This window comes from Xiphias gladius, chromosome 7, assembly GCF_016859285.1.
Source record: "Xiphias gladius isolate SHS-SW01 ecotype Sanya breed wild chromosome 7, ASM1685928v1, whole genome shotgun sequence".
Taxonomy (NCBI): domain Eukaryota; kingdom Metazoa; phylum Chordata; class Actinopteri; order Istiophoriformes; family Xiphiidae; genus Xiphias; species Xiphias gladius.
The window spans coordinates 4867061-4888000 of NC_053406.1; the positions used below are offsets into that span (position 1 = coordinate 4867061).

At 39.5% G+C, this 20940-nt stretch overlaps 1 protein-coding gene across 1 annotated transcript in view; it reads left to right on the top strand.

Annotated features, from left to right (window-relative positions):
* clcn2c (chloride channel 2c) overlaps positions 1 to 20940 on the top strand; it is a 168355-nt gene that overhangs the window by 134190 nt on the left and 13225 nt on the right. The window contains exons 16-19 of the mRNA XM_040131541.1: positions 4795 to 4928; positions 6618 to 6808; positions 10050 to 10161; positions 11961 to 12031. Of these exons, the coding sequence (XP_039987475.1) occupies positions 4795 to 4928; positions 6618 to 6808; positions 10050 to 10161; positions 11961 to 12031 (508 nt within the window). The remainder of the gene's footprint in view (positions 1 to 4794; positions 4929 to 6617; positions 6809 to 10049; positions 10162 to 11960; positions 12032 to 20940) is intronic.

The following is a 20940-nucleotide window of genomic DNA, read 5'->3' on the forward strand; positions in this document are numbered from 1 at the left end:
AAATCTGATAAATTGCCTAAATTCATGTCTCTCGATTTACAGATGGTTGGGGCTGAAGACTTGAAGTCTAGAAAATGAATAAAATCTGGATGTTTGGAGGCTTGAGGCTAGCAGCTCCAGATTACATTAGCCACTACTACCCTAACACACCTGAACAGAGTTGAGGGAATCAAGCCAAGTTGCCTTGTGGGTATTGCAGGCAACAAGGAAGATGAGTGTGTGGAATGAAAAAAAAAAAAAGACTGATTCTGCTGCATCGATTTTGATCTTTTTTTCTTTTTTTTTGAACCCCGCCACTGAGTTCAACAGTGTTATAGCAGTACAATCCTTTACACTTGTTTTAACTGTTTTGACATGTTTTCAATATGAACTTTTCCTTGCATATAGATAGATCATTGTGCAGTGTTATTGCCATTTGATGTGTGGCAGGTGTTGGCGTACTCTGTTTAGGACGTACCGCGCTTGGCAAGGGACCCCCTGATTGCCATAGGGTATTTTGCACGCTGTACAACCATACTTACTGTAACACACAGTTTTCCTTGGCATGCTCGCTTTTGGTTTACCTCCAAAGAAGTAGCAGGGTTAAATATTATCATAACTGATAGAAATGATGGCCCAAACTACAAAAATACATTTAAAGTTGTAATCCACGGGAATTATCCTTTACCTTTCCTGTAACTCTATCTCTGCAGGTCTGTAAAACTTCATAAAATATTACTAATCAAAGTTTTGACAATTTCAAGTGAATTAATTAGAAATGTAATCAGGAAAACATGCGACATCTTCTGTGTGTTGGTATGTCCGTGTGCACAGTCATTACAACATAAGATGATCAACGATCATCAACACACAGTCAAGTCATTTATATTGAGAGATAAACACAGTTTCCAAATGTAAAAAGTTGCCCAGGCATAAAGATGATTGAGAGCCTGTTAGAAAGTGTGTGTGTGTGTGTGTGTGTGTGTGTGTGTGTGTGTACATGTAAAGTGAAAGTAAGTCATGATGAGATCATCGACCATCAAAAAATATCAAATTATCTCAACATAATGACATGTTTTAAAATGTTTAAAGTGGCGTAACGATTGAGAAACTCTCAGTATTCCCTTCAATATATGTGTATATGTGTGTGTGTGTGTTGGTGTAAACAGTTAGCCCACACACACAAACACCTACACAAAAATGTAATCTCCTTGAATCATCAATGTTTAATAACACACACACACTATCAACTTGAGTCGGTCTAACGAAAGCTCCTACTACCCTCCATCCTTCATTTACTTTTTTCAACCTCTTTCTGCTTCCATCACTTAGCTTATGTGTGTGTGTTTGCACGTGTTATATTACTGCAGCATACAAGAGAGGGGGGAGTGAGACACTGTAGGTAGCGTGGCCCCCTCCAAGCCGAATGTGTTTTTCACTCAAACTGGAAATTATCCATCTCACACCCACGCAACCGTCCACCCACATACTCACTAACACATAGGAACACTCGTATATAGCCTGTCGTGCAATACACACATATGATGATGTGCATTTTTCTTGCAAACCCGGGGAGACGGGGAGAGAATTGGATTTCTTATATTTTATTTCTATGTAGATTTTGTAGATATGGCTCACACATCTATATCACACATATATTTCCACCACAGACATGCTGTTACCCACTCCTTCTGTCTAATCATACCCAGTAGCACATATGAAACCTTTTCCACCTCTTCGCTCCCTTTTTTAATTCAGACCAGTCTCTTGTTTTCTCCCCTCCAGCTTTGGATTGGCATTTTAAGTGTGGGAACAATTACACATCACTCAGCGCATCTGTATGCATGCACAGTCATTTATTTCTCTATGTCATTCTGTGTTTCTTAGCATTTCATAACGGCCATGTATCGTGTACGGTCCACTGTTGTCTCTGCTCTTCTGGCAGGGAGCACAGCCAGGGGTGATCACATTTTCTCTGGATCATTACAAACATCCTTTTATTGCACCCCCCACACACACACACACACACACACATCGACGCCCCGAGCCTCACCACTCTACTCTAGACAGAATGGATGATCTATAAGCCCGGATTTATAACCCTATAAGTCTGTTTATCTTGGCTCAAATCTATAAGCCTAGGATGAAAGCAAGATGGCTCAAACTGATCAGATGTATTGCCCAGCCTTTCCAGGGGAGGAGGTTCAATTAAGAGGAAACCAATCAGATTTCATCAACTGCCTTTGATATCCTGAGGGAAATTAGTCTTGGCAGCGGTTGTGGGCAATTCAGAGGCATGCATTACATTATTCTCTCAGATCCACCAGCAAATTAAAAGAGGCTGACAGTTCATCAGGAAAAATAAGCATTCTTCAAGTGTGACGTTTTTTTTCAAAGGATCTTTTTACTTAGATATTTTTTTGTACTTTTCTATCACAGACTGATAAATATATCAGATTTACCATGTCTATTTCATTTGCTATTGATAACAGTAGGTGTCTGGTACATCTGTAATGGAGAAAAATTGCTTTGGATCCCCATGGACCTTTTGGGTTTTTTTAGGATAAACAAAAAAAGAATGCAGAAGCTGATATGAGAAATTAAGGTCACAGTGGCTAAAAAGATTCAGAACAGCAGCAAAAGTTCAATGTTGAGCAGCAAAAAATTCAATAAAAAAGACTTTGGCCTGCACTGTTTGACTGACAGGTGATCTTGATCTGTGTAATACAGCCACTGTGAGCACTTGGCATCAAAGATGAAACCAAAATTCAAAATGGGGACCTCACCTGTTACCCTATTAAAGGGCTATTTCACCCAAATAACACAGAAACATACTCTCTCACTTACCTCTAGTGGTATCTATCCATGCATTTTATTAAATATATGATAAGATTTTTTAACCACTGGAAATAAATTGATTTTTTTTTTTTTCTGGTGATCCAAGCACTGAAAAGTGTAATTCAAAAATTCATCAGAAGATCTCTTTCCAGGAACAGTGTCCATGTTACTCTGGAAAATCCACAGACCTCAATGCAAAGAGTTTTTAATAGTGACTATTTTTCTGTTAAAAGTAGTTCAGATGAATAATGAAAGCTGGTGCCAGTAATGTCATTTTTCAATGCTGTGAGTACACATAAAAGAGTTTAGATTAACCTCAAAACCTAGAAAAATAAGCCCAACACTGGATGCATGGCTAAATACCCAGCCAAGCATCCCCAGTGCATACTATCTCCTGTGCTAATGCAGGAGATAGCATGCCCTTTGTGTAGTGGCATGGAAAACAGTCAAGATGTTTCAAACAAAGTTCTTATCTAATGGTCAAACAGCTTCAGAAATCCCCTCTGGCCACAGTTTTTAGATGCCAAAATTTTTTTAACTTTGCAAAACCTATAGTCTCACGAGCACGGCCACAATGATCGGTGCAGTGATTGGCCAGGTGTGTGGAGGTGTAACTGTATGCTGGATTTGAACTTCTTACTCAAGCTCATTTTTTTAATTCTCCACATAACTACTTCTGTCACTTTTAATGTGTAAAAACAGGTGCACCACCATGAATGACTTTGAGCAGAAAAGTGTGTGCCGTTATCACTTCTCTATGGCGGCAGGCTTGTCACCCAGACTCTGTGTGCTGCCATTTGGAAAAGCTATGAACATTTTTGCCCTCAGGTTTGGTTGCACAATACAGCGTATGAGCCAGTTGTTTCAAGCATATCCCAGCTTTAAGGGTGCAAAGGTCAAGGTGGTGGAGGGGCATCTAGCCAGCCCAACTTTCAGACAAATTAAAAATATTGTCATTTTGCTGTATCAAAACATAATTGGGGGTTTTGCAGAATCCTCCCATTTCAGTAGTCTTGTTTGGTGACAGTTTTAAGATACCAGTATTTTATAATTTTGAGTAATCTGGGTGAACTGACCCTTTAATGCTATTGGTAGGGAGCATTTAATGCACTATTTAGTGGTTTGTTACAACACAACATAAGGACCCATAGAGAACCTTCCTATAAAAATTTTTTTGTAGCCCAGAATTGTACTGGTGCCAATTCCTGGTGCTGTACACATGCCTTTTTTTTAATAGGGATACAAGACCAATTCTTAGCTCTTTTGTACTGAATTGGAGCTGGGGAGACTGGTCATCAAATTAACTTTGTATTTGAAGAAAGGTCAGTGTATTGAGTTGTCACCGCAGCAAGGAGCAGAGGATTGGCCAGAGCCTGTGTTCTGGCACGGATATGGGGCTTGGCAGCGGAAGCCATTGAGCAACTGCTGTGGTGTTTGCAGGTTTTGGGAAGCTCAGGCAGGAAGAGACAGCTTAGTGTTTGTGACTGATGTACCAGGATGTATGATTCTGCTGAGGCAAGAGCTGTTCACACAATGTCACCCACAGCCCCCTACCGTACACTTGGTCATGCCGTTGCTAGCACTAACATCCGGATGATGTGTTGAGTGTTGATAGTGTAACACGTTGGACTCAACGGTCAGCTAAAGGAAGAATGTGCTGTCAGTATCACTTATAGATCTTTGCAGAGAAACGTTTTTATGAAAACTGCACTAACCAAGCTGAAGTTACTGCATAGTTCAGTAACAAGTCACCAAAACAGGTATTACCAAAGGATTATAGTCAATGTAAATTTTTAAAAGTCAGCAGAGTATATGTTCAGACTCTTCAAGGAAATAATATTTGATGCTGTAATGTGGATCCATCTTTCCTTTTCTTCTCACCTTACCGCCTACTTCTATCTCTCATCTCCTTAACCAGTTCTCATCTTCCTCCTCCTTATCGCATCTATTTTTCTCCTCTCCTTTTTCTCATTTCAGGAAGTATAATATTCGTGTGGAGGACATTATGGTGCGGGACGTGCGGTACATCACTCTCAACTGCTGCTACAGAGACCTGCATAACGTCCTGCTGACAGGCCACCTCAAGACCCTGGCATTGGTGGAATCAGCTGGTGAGACACAAACACACACATAGGCACACATACAGTGGGAGAAGCATTAAAATGTATTGTAACAACCTTAATAATCCGGATTGTATATTTTAATACTCATATAAAGCAGTAACTCATTACATTTTTTCTATTTGTCCTATATTGGCTTTTTTCACTGTGTATCATCTAGTATATTCCATTCACGCACACTAATTTCCAGTTAAGCAGGCAGCTACTCTCATAAAATTTTTCCTACCCACTGTACAATACCTGCTCAGCACCAAACGGCAAACAGACACAGTTAGCAACTAGCTGGTGAACATATTGGAGCATTTGACAGCTAAAAAGCCAGAAATACTGGTGGAGACCAAAAATCGAGCTTAAAGGAGTGAATATTGGACTTACATTCATTGGGTGGAGACAAATATGACTTATAATTTTTTTCCGTGTTTGATGAATTTGCTAATGGACAACTGCTTGCTAGCACAGACACCATAACATTTTTATGAAGTGATACTATGCAAATGTTGTGTAGAAGGTTTGTTCTGCTGCCCAAATGTGGCCAAAAACTGTATAGTAGTACAGCTTTAACCCCGAAATAAAGTAGTTTTCAGTTATTCAACACATTTGAGGCTTCACTTCTTTTCCAAAAAAACAATGTCTGTATACAGCACTATTGCCTGATGTGTGATGCACTTTAAAAAAAATATTAATAGACAGTCAAGCCTCCACAGTTACAGGTATTTTTGCACCTGCTGAACTGGTTATTGTGTCAGATCTTACCTTCAACCCTCATTTACATTGTATGTAAATATAAAGGATTCAGAAAAAAACAAAAAGTGTTGACCCTGATCACATGGCTTGATTAAATCAAAGTATTGGAAATACTAAATCAACTAGGGAAAACAGACTTTCCTGCCATTTTATTAAGCTTATAATTTCAAGACAGTTCAACTTTCATCAGACATTTGAGAGAAGTTACTATAGTCAAAACACCATATTGTTTGATTGTCCTTTTTTTTTTTTTTTTTACTATACACTAAGCGTAAAATACAGTGTGTTGAACTTATCACTGTTTCTGATGTCATACTGATGTCTGTGTTTGATGTTGCTGATGCTCTTAGACTGAGCATCCCTTCCAGTCCATACCATAAACAAATTCCAGTGACCTTGGTGGCGTGCTCATTAAAGTGATTAATTGATTGAAAAACTTGGCTGGGCACAGCTTGCTGATGGGGCCATGCTCGCCACCACCTGAAGTGCAAATTTGGTATTCCAACACTGTCTCAATTATGCAATCGTGCAGGAACAATTAGCTGCGGCATTTAACCAAATACATAATCAGCACGTACTGTCACAAAGGCAATTACTTAAAGCGAGCAAGCTGGCACCCTCACACGCACACTCACACATAGACACGTTAGTTAATACACATTTACTGCATTCCTGGCTCTTGTTATGTAACACAGCTGATCTCTCTGCAGAGCTGCAAAATGTGTCTGGAATCTCCTGCAGTCTTCTCATTCTTCCCCCCTAAAGCTGTTTTACTGTCTTCTTCTCATCCTCCTGGCCCTGGTCTCTATTTCCTGCTCTTGCTCCTTTCTTCCTCCTCTCTTTTTTCTCTTCCACAAAACGGCCTTCCACTCCTCCCATCCTCTTCCACTTTCCTTTCTTCTCAATTCTCCCCTCTGTCTGTGTCTCCTATTGAAGAGTCCATGATCCTGCTGGGCTCCATCGAGCGTGCCCAACTCCAGTCGCTGCTGTCCCAGCAGCTTGGACATACCAGACGGCTAGAGTACATCAGGGAGCGAGCTGCCGCAGAGAAGAAACGCCTGTCAGTCATGTCAAACCCTGGCAGTGAGGACGAAAGCCAGCGGGTCAGTCAGGAGGTCCGCTTCCAGGTCAGAGTCACTGCAGTTTGAGACATGGGGCGTGGTGGGACAACTAGCAACATTTGGAAAAACCCTGGGCTCTATTATCTGTTTTTACATGATGCATATTCAAGTACTAATTTTTCAAATATGTAACGAACATTAATTTTCTTTAATTGGTTATCTTCTCAATTAATCGATTAATTATTCTGCTTTTAAAAAGATCAGTTTACTATCCCAGAAGAAAAATTAATTGTTTAATCTACTTATCATTTCAGTTTAGTTTTTCAGATTTCTGTTTACAAGAAAACCTACATTAAAAACCAGACTTCGAGGCCATTTGAAAATGAATAAAACCAGATCAGGAGAGCTAGTATCAGTACTGATGGCTATTATGACAGAACAAACAAGGAAAGGAGCGCTGACTACATAAAGTCAAACTCTATTATTGATTGTTAAGTGAGACAGAATAGAAATATTCATTATAATATTTCGCTATAACATTTAATATTTACAAACAAGTAAGCAACAAATAAAGTTAACATCAGAGAAGAAACATCCTTTGGTATTGCTGTAAGCTGCTAAATCCTGATCCAGAAGTATGTGACATCACCATTTTCAAACTGAGCCCCGCCCACTTCAAACCAGTGAGAGGAACACAGAGAAAACCACAACTAAAGAAACCTCATGTTAAATATCCAAAACTGGTGTAACTTTGGCATATACAAATGTGTTCATGTAGAATCCCATTGCTCATAGTAAGAAGCTCACTGATTAAAGAGGAATTCAGGGTCTTTAAAATGACAGAATAGTTGGTTGGGTTAAACTGAGCAAAATAAGTCAAGCGTAACAAACATTGCAAGATCTACTTCAGACTCATTTGTAGTCATTACAGAAAGTATTCAGACCCCTTCAGTTTTTTTACTCTTTATTGTGTTGTAGATTTGTGTTGTAGATTTAAATTGTAAATTGATCAATTTGCCCATTGATCATGTTTTTAGAAATTCTACAAATTTATTAAAAATAGAAAACTGAAATCTCTTATTTAAAATGTATTCAGATCCTTAATTCAGTACTTTGTAGAAGCCCCTTTGGCAGCGATTACAGCTTGGGGTCTTCCTGGATAAGTCTCTGCAGGCTTTGCACACCTGGATTTGGGCCTTTTATCCCATTCTTCCAGACAGATCCTCCAAAGCTCTGTCAGGTTGAAAGGGAAGTGCCTGTGAACTGTCATCTTCAGGTCTCTCAACAGATGTTCTATGGGATTTAAATCAAGACTTTGGCTTGACCACTCAAGGAAGACCTCTGAAGCTCTGGTTGAGTGACTGTTGGGTTGGTCACCTCCCAGATCAAAACCCATCTTGCCCCGGTACTCAGTTTGGCTGGATAGCTAACTCTAGGAAGAGTCCTGGTGCTTCCAATTCTCTTCCGTTTCACAATTATTGAGGCCACTGTTCTCCTGGTAAAACTCAAAGCATTAGAAATGGTTTTACACCTTTGCCCTGATCTGTGCCTCCCAAGATTTTACGTCTACAGAGAGTTCCTTGGACTTCATGGCTTGGTTTTTGTCATGGTTTTTCACTCCAATCAAATTCTAGACTAGTTAGAAGGATAATTAAAGCAGAGGATACACCTGACCCCAATTTGGAGTGTCACAGCAAAGGGTCTGAATACTTTTGTAAATATGAGATTTCAGTCTTTGATTTTTAATAAATTTGCAGAAATTTAAATAAAAACAAGCATATTTTCACTTATGGGTTATTGAGTGAAGATTGATGAGCAGAAACACAGTGTGTTTGTGTGTTTGATAGCTCAGAGCATTAACACGTGTTATTAAGCCATCAAGAACAGAGATAAGGAGATTGTATGGGGTTCAGCATGTGTGTTTAAGAGAGAGATATGGAAAGGCACCACAATGGTTTTAGGTACATGTCTAAAATGGTTCCAGGTCCTATGTGTACTGTGGTGCTCCAAATGTCGATTTATCTCTTTGTTCTGTCTTCATTTCACTTTCATCCATTAGCAGTGAAGCGCTGAGTAGAGCACCCTCAGGCATACATGTGTGTGTGCGTGTGTCCCTTGTGTGTGTGTGTGTGTGTGTGTGTGTGTGTGTGTGTGTGTGTGTGTGTGTGTGTGTGTGTGTTTCTCTTGTGTGTCTGTGTCTGTGTGTCTGTGTACTCTTGTTCTTATATCCCGATGGGGACTTTAACCTGAATGCACACTAACCCATGGGGACTTGTGTGCACAAGTCAGGTAGAGACTGCTTTATGAGGGTTCAGGCTTGGTTTTAAGGTTCAGGTTAGAATTAGGTTTGGGTTAGGGTTATGGTGACAGTTGGGGTTAGGCATTCAGTTGTGATTGTTAAGGTTAGGGTGAGGGGCTAGGGAATGCATTATATCAATGGATGTACTCATGGGGATAGTAGAGTGTGTGTGTGTGTGTGTGTGTGTGTGTGTGTGTGTGTGTGTGTGTGTGTGTGTGTGTGTGTGTGTGTGTGTGTGTGTGTGTGTGTGTGTGTGTGTGTGTGTGTGTGTGTGTGTGTGTGTGTGTGTGTGTGTGTGTGTGTGTGTGTGTGTGTGTGTGTGTGAGAATGTTGTGTTACAGCTAGACTCACCACATTCTTATGCATTTAAAGCAGACTTAAAGAAAAAACACCAGTTCTTTAATTTCAGAATTACTTTGTAAAAGACAAAAACGAACATTTAATAAGTAAAACAGGTAAAGAAACTCCAGCTTGATGATGTCTAATATTAAAAGATAATACCAGCTTATTATACAGTATGTTAATGAATTTACAAATAGGCAACTTCACAGAATTATAGCTGAATATATTTCAAATTTCACACAAACACTTGATCTGTGACATTTTATGGTTGAAACCAAAATGTTCTCCCGCTTCAGAAATTCATTAACATAACCAAGCAAAAATGTTTTTTAGGTCATGGAAATGCCAGCATGGATAGTCATTGAAGTCATGAAGTTTTGAATCGAGGCCAACATGAAACCATTCTTTTAGCCCTCAACTCCAGCTGTTTTTTTTTCTTTCTTTATTTGGTTTTTCTTTTAGTTTTGCCTCGTTTCCCCCTTTTGATTTGCCTCTATATCATCACTCTGTAGAAGTATATCCATTTGTCTAATGAGTCCACAGTAAGAGAAAGAGGGGTTGATCTCTTAAGCAGGACTGGGGTTTGGGAGTTTTGAGTGCTGTTTCTTATCTTTCTTTGTGTGCGTCCGCATGTCTGTGCCTGTGTGTGCATGTGCACGTGCACAGATCTCTACTGAGGAATCATCCTTCAGCCCTACTCGTCCAGTTCCTCAGAAGCCCCTCAAACCTGCTCTGAAAAGATCCTCTGTGGTTGAGCGACCCACTGAGATCCACACCAGTAAGACACTTACTTACGTACTCGCACACGCGCACACACATACGCACACACACACATAGAAGAGAGTTTCCAAACAGTAGACAGATGAGGCAATCAAGAGGAGAAAGAATAAGGGATTTAATAGATCCGAAAGTAGTGTCTGTAATGGCCTCTCTGTCTCTAAACTCAAGTAATGGCCTCTCTAAAAGCACCTCTTAGCCTATCTCTCTCTCTCACTCCCTCTCCCTCTTCATCTCTCTCTCTCTCCCTTTTTCTCTTCTCTTAGATGATGAAAAAACTATTTTGGGAGTCTCTGACTATGACTATCTTAATTGATGAAAAAACCAAATGCCAAAAATGACGATTGTATTGATTTGTAGACACATTTTTGATGAATGATAGCACTTAGTGCTAAACTCACTGACAAACACACTGCACTGCACACACTACTTCATAATAAAAGCAACTTTTGTTTCGCCAGTTATATGCTTTTAATGTGAAGCTGCAGTTGGAAATGTTCCGTTTGCATTAGCAGTAACTTAATACAGCATTTTTTTCTGCGAATATCGCCACAGACACCTGGTTCGTAATACTTCAAATATATAGATATTGCAATATGTCTGTGAAGATTCTCAGTCATCCAGGTCATGGTATACTGTAAGTGCTATGCGAAGGCAACTGGACTTGCTTGAAGTTCCTGAAGACTTTCGCCTCTCATCTGAAAGGCTTCTTCAGCTCTAACTGACTAGTGAGGAGTTCCACGTATTTATCCTCTGGTGAGATCTGCAACAAAAGTGAGACGTTGAGATCCACATGAGTCGTTAACCCTCCCAGTCATCATGTGAGTCGTTAGGCTCAAATCGGTCAAGGTGCGGATGGGTACTAACACCTTGAGGTTCGTTAGGGTGACAAGTGAATCGTTGACCCACCCTGCCAACATGTGAGTCGTTGAGGTCACATGAGTCCTGGTGTGGATGGGTGTTCAGCTATCTGGGGAGTGAATTTAGAACTGCATTGTAGGTTGCTGACAGGTGGTGTCTCAGTCCACCTCCTCTGTTTATTGATGGTTGTTCCAGATTGACAAAGATGGCTTCTTTCACTCCTCTTTCAAACCATTGGTCTTCTCTGGCCAAAATGTGTACATAAATACCTGACACTCCCCACTAGTCAGTTAGAAATGAAGAAGCCTTTCAGATTAGGGGCGAAACGTCTTCAAGGACTTCAAGCAAGTCCAGTTGCCTTCGTATAGCACAAAATATTGCAGTACTTTCATCAGTGTGTCATAGGCTTAATGGCTAATGTAGCTAATTTTGAAAAAAATGGACAGTTTCCGATTTTATGATTTGTGCAGTTTAAACCATAAAAAAAGTTTTTCTTGTTGATATACCCATAAGCTTTCATGAGTTGGGGTTTTCTTTCTACCTCCCCCATGCACCTGTATCTCTTTGATGACGCTATTTTTATGGCATAGAGAGTCCTCCTCCCTCTGCCTTTAAGATCATTTACAACCAAGGTGAAATTGCCTGTAGATGTCATTCGTAGTCTTGAATATGTTTAGTTATGTGTTCATTCAATCTCAATAAATACCACTAAAAACATGTCCCGATTTCCCTGGAAAATCAAGATCTTGGTCTTCTCTAGATACATCATCAATGGCCACGCCTGACAGAATTTTTGTAGAATATGCATTTGAAACTCTTCTCTAGATGGGACGAGTAAGATTAAGTCTGCAAACGGAAGGCACATGATTATCTAAAGTTTGGAGACCAGGGATATCAGATTGTTTCGCTGTTTTGAATATATCTCTCTCTCTCTTTCAGACCCACATGACAATTCAGGCATTGCTTTAAAGAACCTGTTCTGTGCCAGTCCAGACACGGAAGGCCTGGAGGTGAGAGAGCTATGTCCTCAAATACACCCACTAACAACGCCACCATTAAGCACGTACACACACACACACACACACACACACACACACACACACACACACACACACACACACACACAGTGGCTCACATCCTGTCATTCACACGTTCTGTACACCCACACAGTCCTATGCTATCTCTCACATACAGTCCTTCACGCTCTACAGTACAGCGCCCCCAACACAAACAGACAAACACATATACAGGACACACACACACGCAGTATCTCAGTCGGCCTCTATATAAAACCTTCTTCACTTTGTCTCAGTCTTGCACTCCTGCACCACCCTGCTAATGGCTTGTTTCACAGAAATAAGGTTTCATTTTATATTTTCTCCAGCATTGCAGTTAAGATTGGTCAAATCAAAGGGGCTTTGAAAGGAAGTTTAGTTTTTGCAAAGTCAAACTGACGTTGAGGTGGTTGTTAACATTATGTGCTTGTTTCTGATCGTCCGGAAGAAAAACAACAACATGGAGAGCCCCACGTCTCCTGAGCTCAGGAAGCCATCAAAACGAGTCAGGATATCCGTCGTGGTAAGAGCCACCGATCGGGGCTACCCAAATGCCTGGAATCCTCCCGGCAACAGGTTCATCAGCCAATCAACTGATTGTCACCCCGCCATTTCATTCTAGGGCTAATCCCAAATGCCGATGGCCAGGCTCAGCCAAAGCCCATCCGTGCCATTGTGCCAAAAAAGTGTTGAACACCCTCATCCTTTTCCAACCTGTAAACCTGCCTACTGACCTTTCATTGCCTCTAGCTGCTTATGTTATAGGCTAAGCCTAGGATGCTTAGTGCCAATGGCAACGCTGAATCAAATGCTTCCATAACCTGCTAAAAAGGTATCAGTTCTTACTCAAAATAACCAGCAGAGTTATTAAAAATATATTTGGTTATTTCAGGACTTCATGGTAACATTATATATTTTGTCTACTCATATGACAATTTATTTTTTAATGTCGCCAGAAACATTTCTTTTGACCCTAAACTCTTTATTTCACTTTCTTTTGTTATACAGAACTTTAAAATTTTTGTATTTATTTAGCCGTTATCTTTGACATCTGTGCATTTAATTTGGTTGTTTTTCTTAACTTCCAGTGAGCTTTCCGTAGTCCCATTAAATTTAGCTTTTCTCAAACCTGCAAATTCCCTCTAGAAAGCAGTTTTAACAGGTTGAAAATTGTGTCCAATTACTGTCATCTTACAACTAAAATTTGGTTGAGTTATAGGCAAGTGGTCTACGAGGACGAGGTTGTTCAACTAAGCATGCTGCGCTGTTCATCATCAGCTGTGTCACCCGAGGCATCCTATCAGTGACTGCCTCCCAGAGCAGGGCCCACCTTGTTCCTGGAGTGACCCATCGCATTTCTTGTAATTGATGAAAGACACTGTGCTATACCATGTGTTTAATGTGCAGGGGAGGGAGGGGGAGGGAAGAATCGTACTGGGGCGAGTTCTTCTGTGCATGCTGCGCTAAATATCAGGATAGGAGCATCATATCTCTTCATTAAGACCAGGGAGGTATTTGAACAACAGTCTTCCAGCAGCAGCTCAGATGAAATAATGATGCATGAGAAGTCCTGGGAGATATTGGAAAATATCATCACTGGGATGTAGCCTGCTGTCCAATTACCAGCAACCGCATTCGCTCCAGCAGCGATGCATGTCAATCAATGAAACAGGCGTCTGATTATGAATTGAGACAAATGATTCCATGACACAAGATCATCCAGCGTTGCATGACAAATGATCAGACAACATCCGTTTCTGAAAATCAAACACTATTAAGTATTACATAATCAAGCATTCAGACAAAATGCGTTCACAAATTTGATGTTTGTCTGTTTATTAGCATCAATGATTTATTTCTAATCTAGCCTTTCTCACATGTAGTTTTCAAATCATCGAGAAATTGTTTTTCACTCATCACATATAATGTCATTTAATTCACTAGGAGCCACCACCCAACTTAAAGAGTTTCTCTGGGGTGAGCATGATATCCACATTTCTTCTAAACATTTGTTTTCATTTTTATTTCAATCTAGTGTGAAAATTCAAGGGCAAGCAGAGACATTCAATTCTAAAGTTGCTGGCTAACACATACAGTGGATCTTTGTCTTGATCATCTTTTATACTGGTTGTTTAAGCCAAAGCTGTTACATATTGCTACACATTTCTACTGATTCAGTGCCCTAACTATCCAGACACTAGAGAAAGTTTTGAGTAGAATGACATGAAGGTGTGTTCAGTGTTTTATTACCATGAATGTGACTGCTGAATTGTTTTTGCAGCGCGTGTTTATTCACCCCAAACAACCAATGCACCAACTGTACACTGTAAAACATCATACTGGAATTTTGTGGAATCAATCTTTTGTCAGTACCAGACGTCCATTAATCCATTAGCTATACCTCTTATCCTTTTTAAGGGTCGCGGGGGGACCCAATTCCAGCCGGCTTTGTGCGAGAGGCAGGGTACACCATGGACATGTTGCCAGTCTACCACAGGGGCGACACACAGAGACAAACAACCAGTCATGCTCACATTCACACCTACTGGCAATGTAGATAGTACCTTAACGTACATTTTTATTAAGGTTTATGAATTTCACGTGAAGTCAACTTAAAAGGGCTTAGTCTGACTGATCTGAAAATTTAACAAGACTTCAAGTTCTTCCTGTTATTTTCAACCAGTCTTTTCTTTCTCCTCTTTTCTCTGTGTGTTTGTGTCCCCTCATGTCCGGTTGTGGGGAGTTCAACTAAATTTCCCGGTAGCACTCGGTTAGCGTAGCTACTTTTGCTTTTGCTATTTTTTCCAAGCTGTGGCTAACAGTCAAAAAGTTCATATTGGTTTCCAGAGGGACAAAATTTTACAACTTACAAAGACCAAAAGCCAGGTAATTAAAAAATAGCTATCTCAAAAAGCAGCTGCCTAGTGTAATGGGTGGCCTTCATCTGATTTATCTACCAAGTCTATGTTGCTAGATTAGTTAACCACAGACCCTAATGGAAATGTTTATTCGTCCCCAACATCACTTGAATATAGATATAATAGATCACCGCACTATTCTTCCTTCAGATTCCCAGTCATTATTGTGTCAGTGTAACTCTATTAGCACTATTAATGATTTAGACTGGAGGCACTTAAAGGGCTCCATTAGTTTCATATGTCAGTGACAATTATTGAAGTCTGTACACATTCTCAATCATTCACAAGCACAATGCAGTGTCAGATCATTCTTCGTCTATTGCTTCAGGGCCTGTGTATAAACCCATGGCATACGGGTTTATAAATTACACTGTGAAGGCTTAATCTTGTTCATAAGTAAGGGAAAACACTGACAACATTATGTTCTCAAATCATGCACTGTTCCCATCAAATTTGTCCAAAGGATCTCAAAGGGTTTTCAACTGAAGAACCGTATCGAGTTTGATTTTTCTAATATCCGGCTGTGCGGTTTTCTGAAGTGACCATTCTCAGCTGTAAAATACCACCAAAAATGGTTCCAAAATCCAGCACTTTGGTTTCATAATACAATCCATGCTGCACAGGCTTGCCTAGAGAAAAGTACAAACTTAGTGACAGAGAAGGCGCACTGGGAGTGTTTTTTTTTTTTTTTTCTTTCAGTGGCGTAAATTGTGAGCCCTCAGGCGTTTATTTCACACCGTGACACCACAGTGCTCTTGTTGAGTTGTGTGGCAGCAATGGAGACTGCATTATACCAGAGGAATTTTAGTTTGAAGTGAATAAGGAAACACATTTCTTCAACAGCCGTAGTAATGAAAAAGATTAATCAAAAGAAAATGTACTAGTTTCACATATTTACCGCAGAAGTACTGCTCATTACATGGCCTGTCTGTCTTTGAGGCAATGTCTGTACAACAGCACAGTACATTTGCACTCTGGCAGATAAAAATCACATTGATTGTCCTGACAGGTTGCTACATAAAAGGTCAGGATTTTTAAAACTTTGAATAAGTCATTTTAGTGAATTTTGAATGGAATGAAACCTGCCATTATTAATTCACCATAGCATGGTGTATTATTATTATGGCATGTTTCATTAAGCGCATTAGTTAGTAGGTACAGTAGCGACTCATGGACATGGGGGGGTTTAGTGGCACCCTTGGTAAAATGAAGCTCTTTTCATACAGGACTAGTGTTACATGGGGGTCTCATTTGATTTGCAACAATTGTAGAGGTGTTTTGAGCTGTTAATCCAGTGCAAAGCCACCATTCTGTAGTCTGTCAAGTAAATATTGCTCAGCGAAATTACCAAACATGTTTCAGCACAGGTCTTCTGACAATATCCGTCTGAAGTGGAATCGCAGTAATTTAGGGTCATATATTCTGCAACTTTTTAATTTCTCTTCTGAGTCAGAAATTACTGACACTGCGGTGAACATTATCAAGACATTATTAGAGAAGGTGTAAAGTGAAATCTGGAGTATAATCTTGAAAGATGAGTTGCTGTGACGTGCATTGCATTTCATAAGGAACATTGTACTTGTCAACAAACTCATTACAAACTTCCCGGGAATACTGTACTACTTACTACTAGTCTATATTATGTTACATTTCAGTAGAGATCATCTATTGGTTGTTGGTGTGTAAATCAGAGGAAAAATTGACTGTATATAAAATTGACTTTATGACTTTGTGTCCTCCCCACATCCGAAACCAAACCTGCACCCTTAGTTGCAGCATAAATCTTTTAGTTCCTGGGATAAAATGGAAATCTGTGGTTTAAATGTGAAACTGTTTGGCCATCTGGCATGCAAAATATATCGTAGTACCAATGTGGGCATTACTAACCTCAGCCTTTACAGAAGGATTTTTATATATTCCCATTTTAATGTCAAATTTTATGCCCTGCATATACATTTTTATAGTGTTTAACATTAATTGATGGACACCAATCAATTAATCCAGTGGCCCTCATCTGCCACTGCTGGTTGTAATTTAATAAATCCAGTGATTTGTTAAGTGTACCCACGAGGAGCATATTGTATGGTCAGTGCTGAGACAGATGGTATATTATTAGCGCAGTGAATTTTGGATGTGTTAAGTGGGCCTAGAAGCATTTTAGTCATTATTGCCTTGCAGTCAGCTAATTAGTAATGAATCCCTTTAGCACTCGGTGTGTTTCGAATTACAGTACCATAAGTCAGTGGGCCTGTTTTTCTGTCATCAGGAGTTATTATAACATTCAGCAGTGTATACAATACCGGCACGTGGCAGAGAGCAATGCTGATTGCAGCATTGCTATGAGTTCATCGACGCTCTGTGGGCCTGACCATGAATATGGACAAACAAATTGACAATTTTTTTTTCTCCCAAGACATCTGAGTTGCACCCTCACAGCTGAAGAGAAATCAAGTTATTACTCCCCCTCTTCTCCTTCCCTCAGTTCCACTCTCACAGTTCTTCTTTCATTCTTTGTTTCTGAGTCCAGTTTAATCTCTGCGGCTATGCTTCACGCTCTTCGTCCATCTTTACCACTTTTCTAAAGCCCTTTTTGTATCCTTCCCCATCTCACCTCCCCATCCACTCCCTTCCATGTTTCCATCTAGGCTGTGAAATATTGATGCAGGGTAAATGACATCAGTAGTCTGTTTCAGAGAAATGATGCCGCCTAGTCTCCCAGTCTCTCCTCACTGTTTTTCTCATTACTTTTTCCCCCACCCTCATGCTTTATTTATGATGGCTCGTGGGCTAAGTTTTTTGGCACCTCGATTCTCCCTCTTTATTTCTTTGACTTTTTTTCTTTTATTTCTTTAGATCGTTTGAGAACATGTGTCTTTCTCTCTTGACGTGTACACACTTACATGTGTATACACACACATGATGCAAGAGAGACCAGACAAGTTGAATTCAAGTGTTGGTATAGTGATATATGTCCTTTTTGCCTTAAGAAATGTTGTGTGTGTGTGTGTGTACGTGTGTAATGAGCCCTCTTTCTTGTCTTCCCTACCTAAACTGAATTCTGAGTAACTGTTTGGTTGTTCACAGTCCACTGCATCAGTATCATCTTCTGTGAATAGCATCAGAAAACAGCCCAGGGACAAAAAAAAACAAGAAACTGTCTTACGCCTTTTTAAACATACGCATATTATTAGTTGTCCACCTTGAACAACAATCAAAGAAAATTATATAGAAGGTTAGTGAGAGAACAGCAGATCTTAGAGCCAATTACAGCTCTGCTAAATAATGTAAAGATTGATGTAAAGGAAAGCACCAATGACTAGAGAGGAATGATTTGATCTCAGCAAATTTGCCAAGCTGAAAGAAACAGGATTTCACAATTGGTCTGACATGTTTATCCAACATTATTATGAATGATAACTGCAAAATTTCACAATTATCAGTGATGCAGGGAAATAATGAGCTAAGTCACTGTGACATCTGGTGCCAAACTGCTGAGGCCAATTACACACATTTCAGTCTTTTTGGCATCCAGCTGCATGAAATGTAGGGACATTCTATTATAAATGGCTAAAGTGCAGTTCAGAGGAAAGTGCAGTTTCTTCCTTTCTCCTGTTCAGAACAGAGTTGAAATATATGATGTTAGTTTGGCCAGCATAAAATTGGAAGTTGATGTTTTGGGTTAAAGGACCTGGTGTTACCAGCTATTCTAAATTCAAACTTAGCATAGTTATGCTGTAAGTGCTCGCTGAGTGGAGGTTTAGGCATCACTAAATTAAAATAAGTAGCACCTCACAAATGAGTTCCTACATAGAGATTAGTTCTTACTATATGTTTACACCTAGTGACTTCCAAGTGGAACTGTTGCGTAGCTAAACTGAACAAACTGACAAAACTAACGTTGCCTTGCTGACCCATTTGCATTAAAGAGTAATGGGTTAATATGGAATATGGTCAGCATATCTAACTGAAATCTGTTTAACAATGATGTAAATTGGAAAGATTTTGAATTCCATTAAAAAATAACTGAAAATTGGACTATGGGAGATGGTTGCACCAGTTTTTCATAAGTTGAGGTTTAGCCTACTTATAAATACGTGCTAACTATATGGAGATTTATGCATCACTAAATCAAAATCCATGCAAACTTGTTCTTAAGTATTTACACCAAGTATCAGCCATGTATAACTGTTGCATAGATGGCTGACAAAACTAACGTTAGCTTGCTAATGTTTGACCTGTTCAAACTGAAGAGTCCAGGCAGTCCAAGAGGTTAGAATGATTTACTATATTACGTGCCATACTTCCATGTAGTTCTAAGAGGACAAGTAATGATGGTTTTCAGCAGTTGGATGATAGAGTAACAGAAGATTAAAGGTCTCAGTGTTGTGGTGATCTTTATCTGACTGAATCAGTCCTCATTCATAAATTAGAAGCGATTACAGTATAAGATACTCTTTTGTAAGAACCATATAGCAAGAAAGATGAATTTTGTAATAGGGCAGTAATTATGAAAATCATCAGGGTCAAGTGTTAGCTCTTTCAGGATAGGTTCAATGAAAAGAAGTTTTAAGTTGTATAACAAAGACACTGACTCCATTAAAAATTTTCCTTTAGGTATCTGATAGGAAAAATATTCAGGGGACAGGATGACGTTTTCATTTCCTGAATAATTTCAGACAACACGGAGAAGATAGACAGGAGAGAGACTGAACTTACCCAGAAAAGATGAGTGTGACATACTGACTGTAATTTGGTTTGAGGGTGAACTGATTTAATGCTTGATATAAGATACTTTCAGGGTGAGGAATTCATTGCAGGTTTCAGAGTGTCAATGGAAGGATTCACAATATTAAAGAGACCTTTGGGCTTTAGATGGATGTGACTAAGATGGTCTCTTGTTTCTAAGATGTAGCCAGTGATCTTGGGTGTGCTTCCAAAGTAACAATACCATAGCACCATAGCATTGTCATTAAGATTACCTACCCACCATCTCACAAGTTTTCCCAAAGCTGTTGCGGCTGTGTAGGAGCACAGCATCATTATTGTTTTCAGTACTGTAGTTCGAACAAAGCCATTAATGATGTTACTTCACAACTGAGTTAAACTCTCTGCAATCCAATCAGATATACAAATAGAATGTGCAAGCAATAAGCAAAGTGAGCATTGCCTGCACATGAGTGATAAGTAATTACTGTTGCAATGTTTCCCTAATGCACCATGTAGTGTGTGGTACAGGCAGCAGTTAGGGAAACAACAGACATTACTAAAATGAGCTTAAGCATGAGAGATAAACTTTAAAGTGTCTTTTGACATTGAAACAGTTATACAGAGGACAGAGAGATAAGGATGCTAATGTCTACAAACAATTATACAGGCTTCTTCCAATATGCACTGTATTGAATAATAGCGTTATCAATATTATTTACTCACCAATATTCAATTTGTCTTTGTGATCATCTGTGTAATTTAAGTGCATATTTATAACAGGAATGAGTAATGCATGTGGATCATGTGATAAATTGATATATTCTTTTTCTCTCACATATCAGCTGATACTGATAAGTCAATATTAGCTGACTGACATATCAGATGGGCTCTAGTATGAACAAGGTCCAAAAAGGCAAGACCGACAACATTACATGCAGGAAGATGTCTTTACTTGAAATCCATCAGATGACGTGAGTTGGTCCAGTAGCAGTACAGACAGCATCAAAGCTAATAAACTCATGACGTTGTTGTAAAAGAATAAACATTACAATGACTTTACAGTATATATAAAAACGTATCATACCCAGCTTCAAGAACTTATCTACATTGAGTGTTTTCTCATGTACTACTAGTGGTATCTAGCCATGCAGATGGTTTTGGTTTAATTTTCCAAGGTTTTGAGTTGTCTCGCCAATTTCTGCTAGCACCCCAGTACAATGTAGGTGAATGGAAATTTAG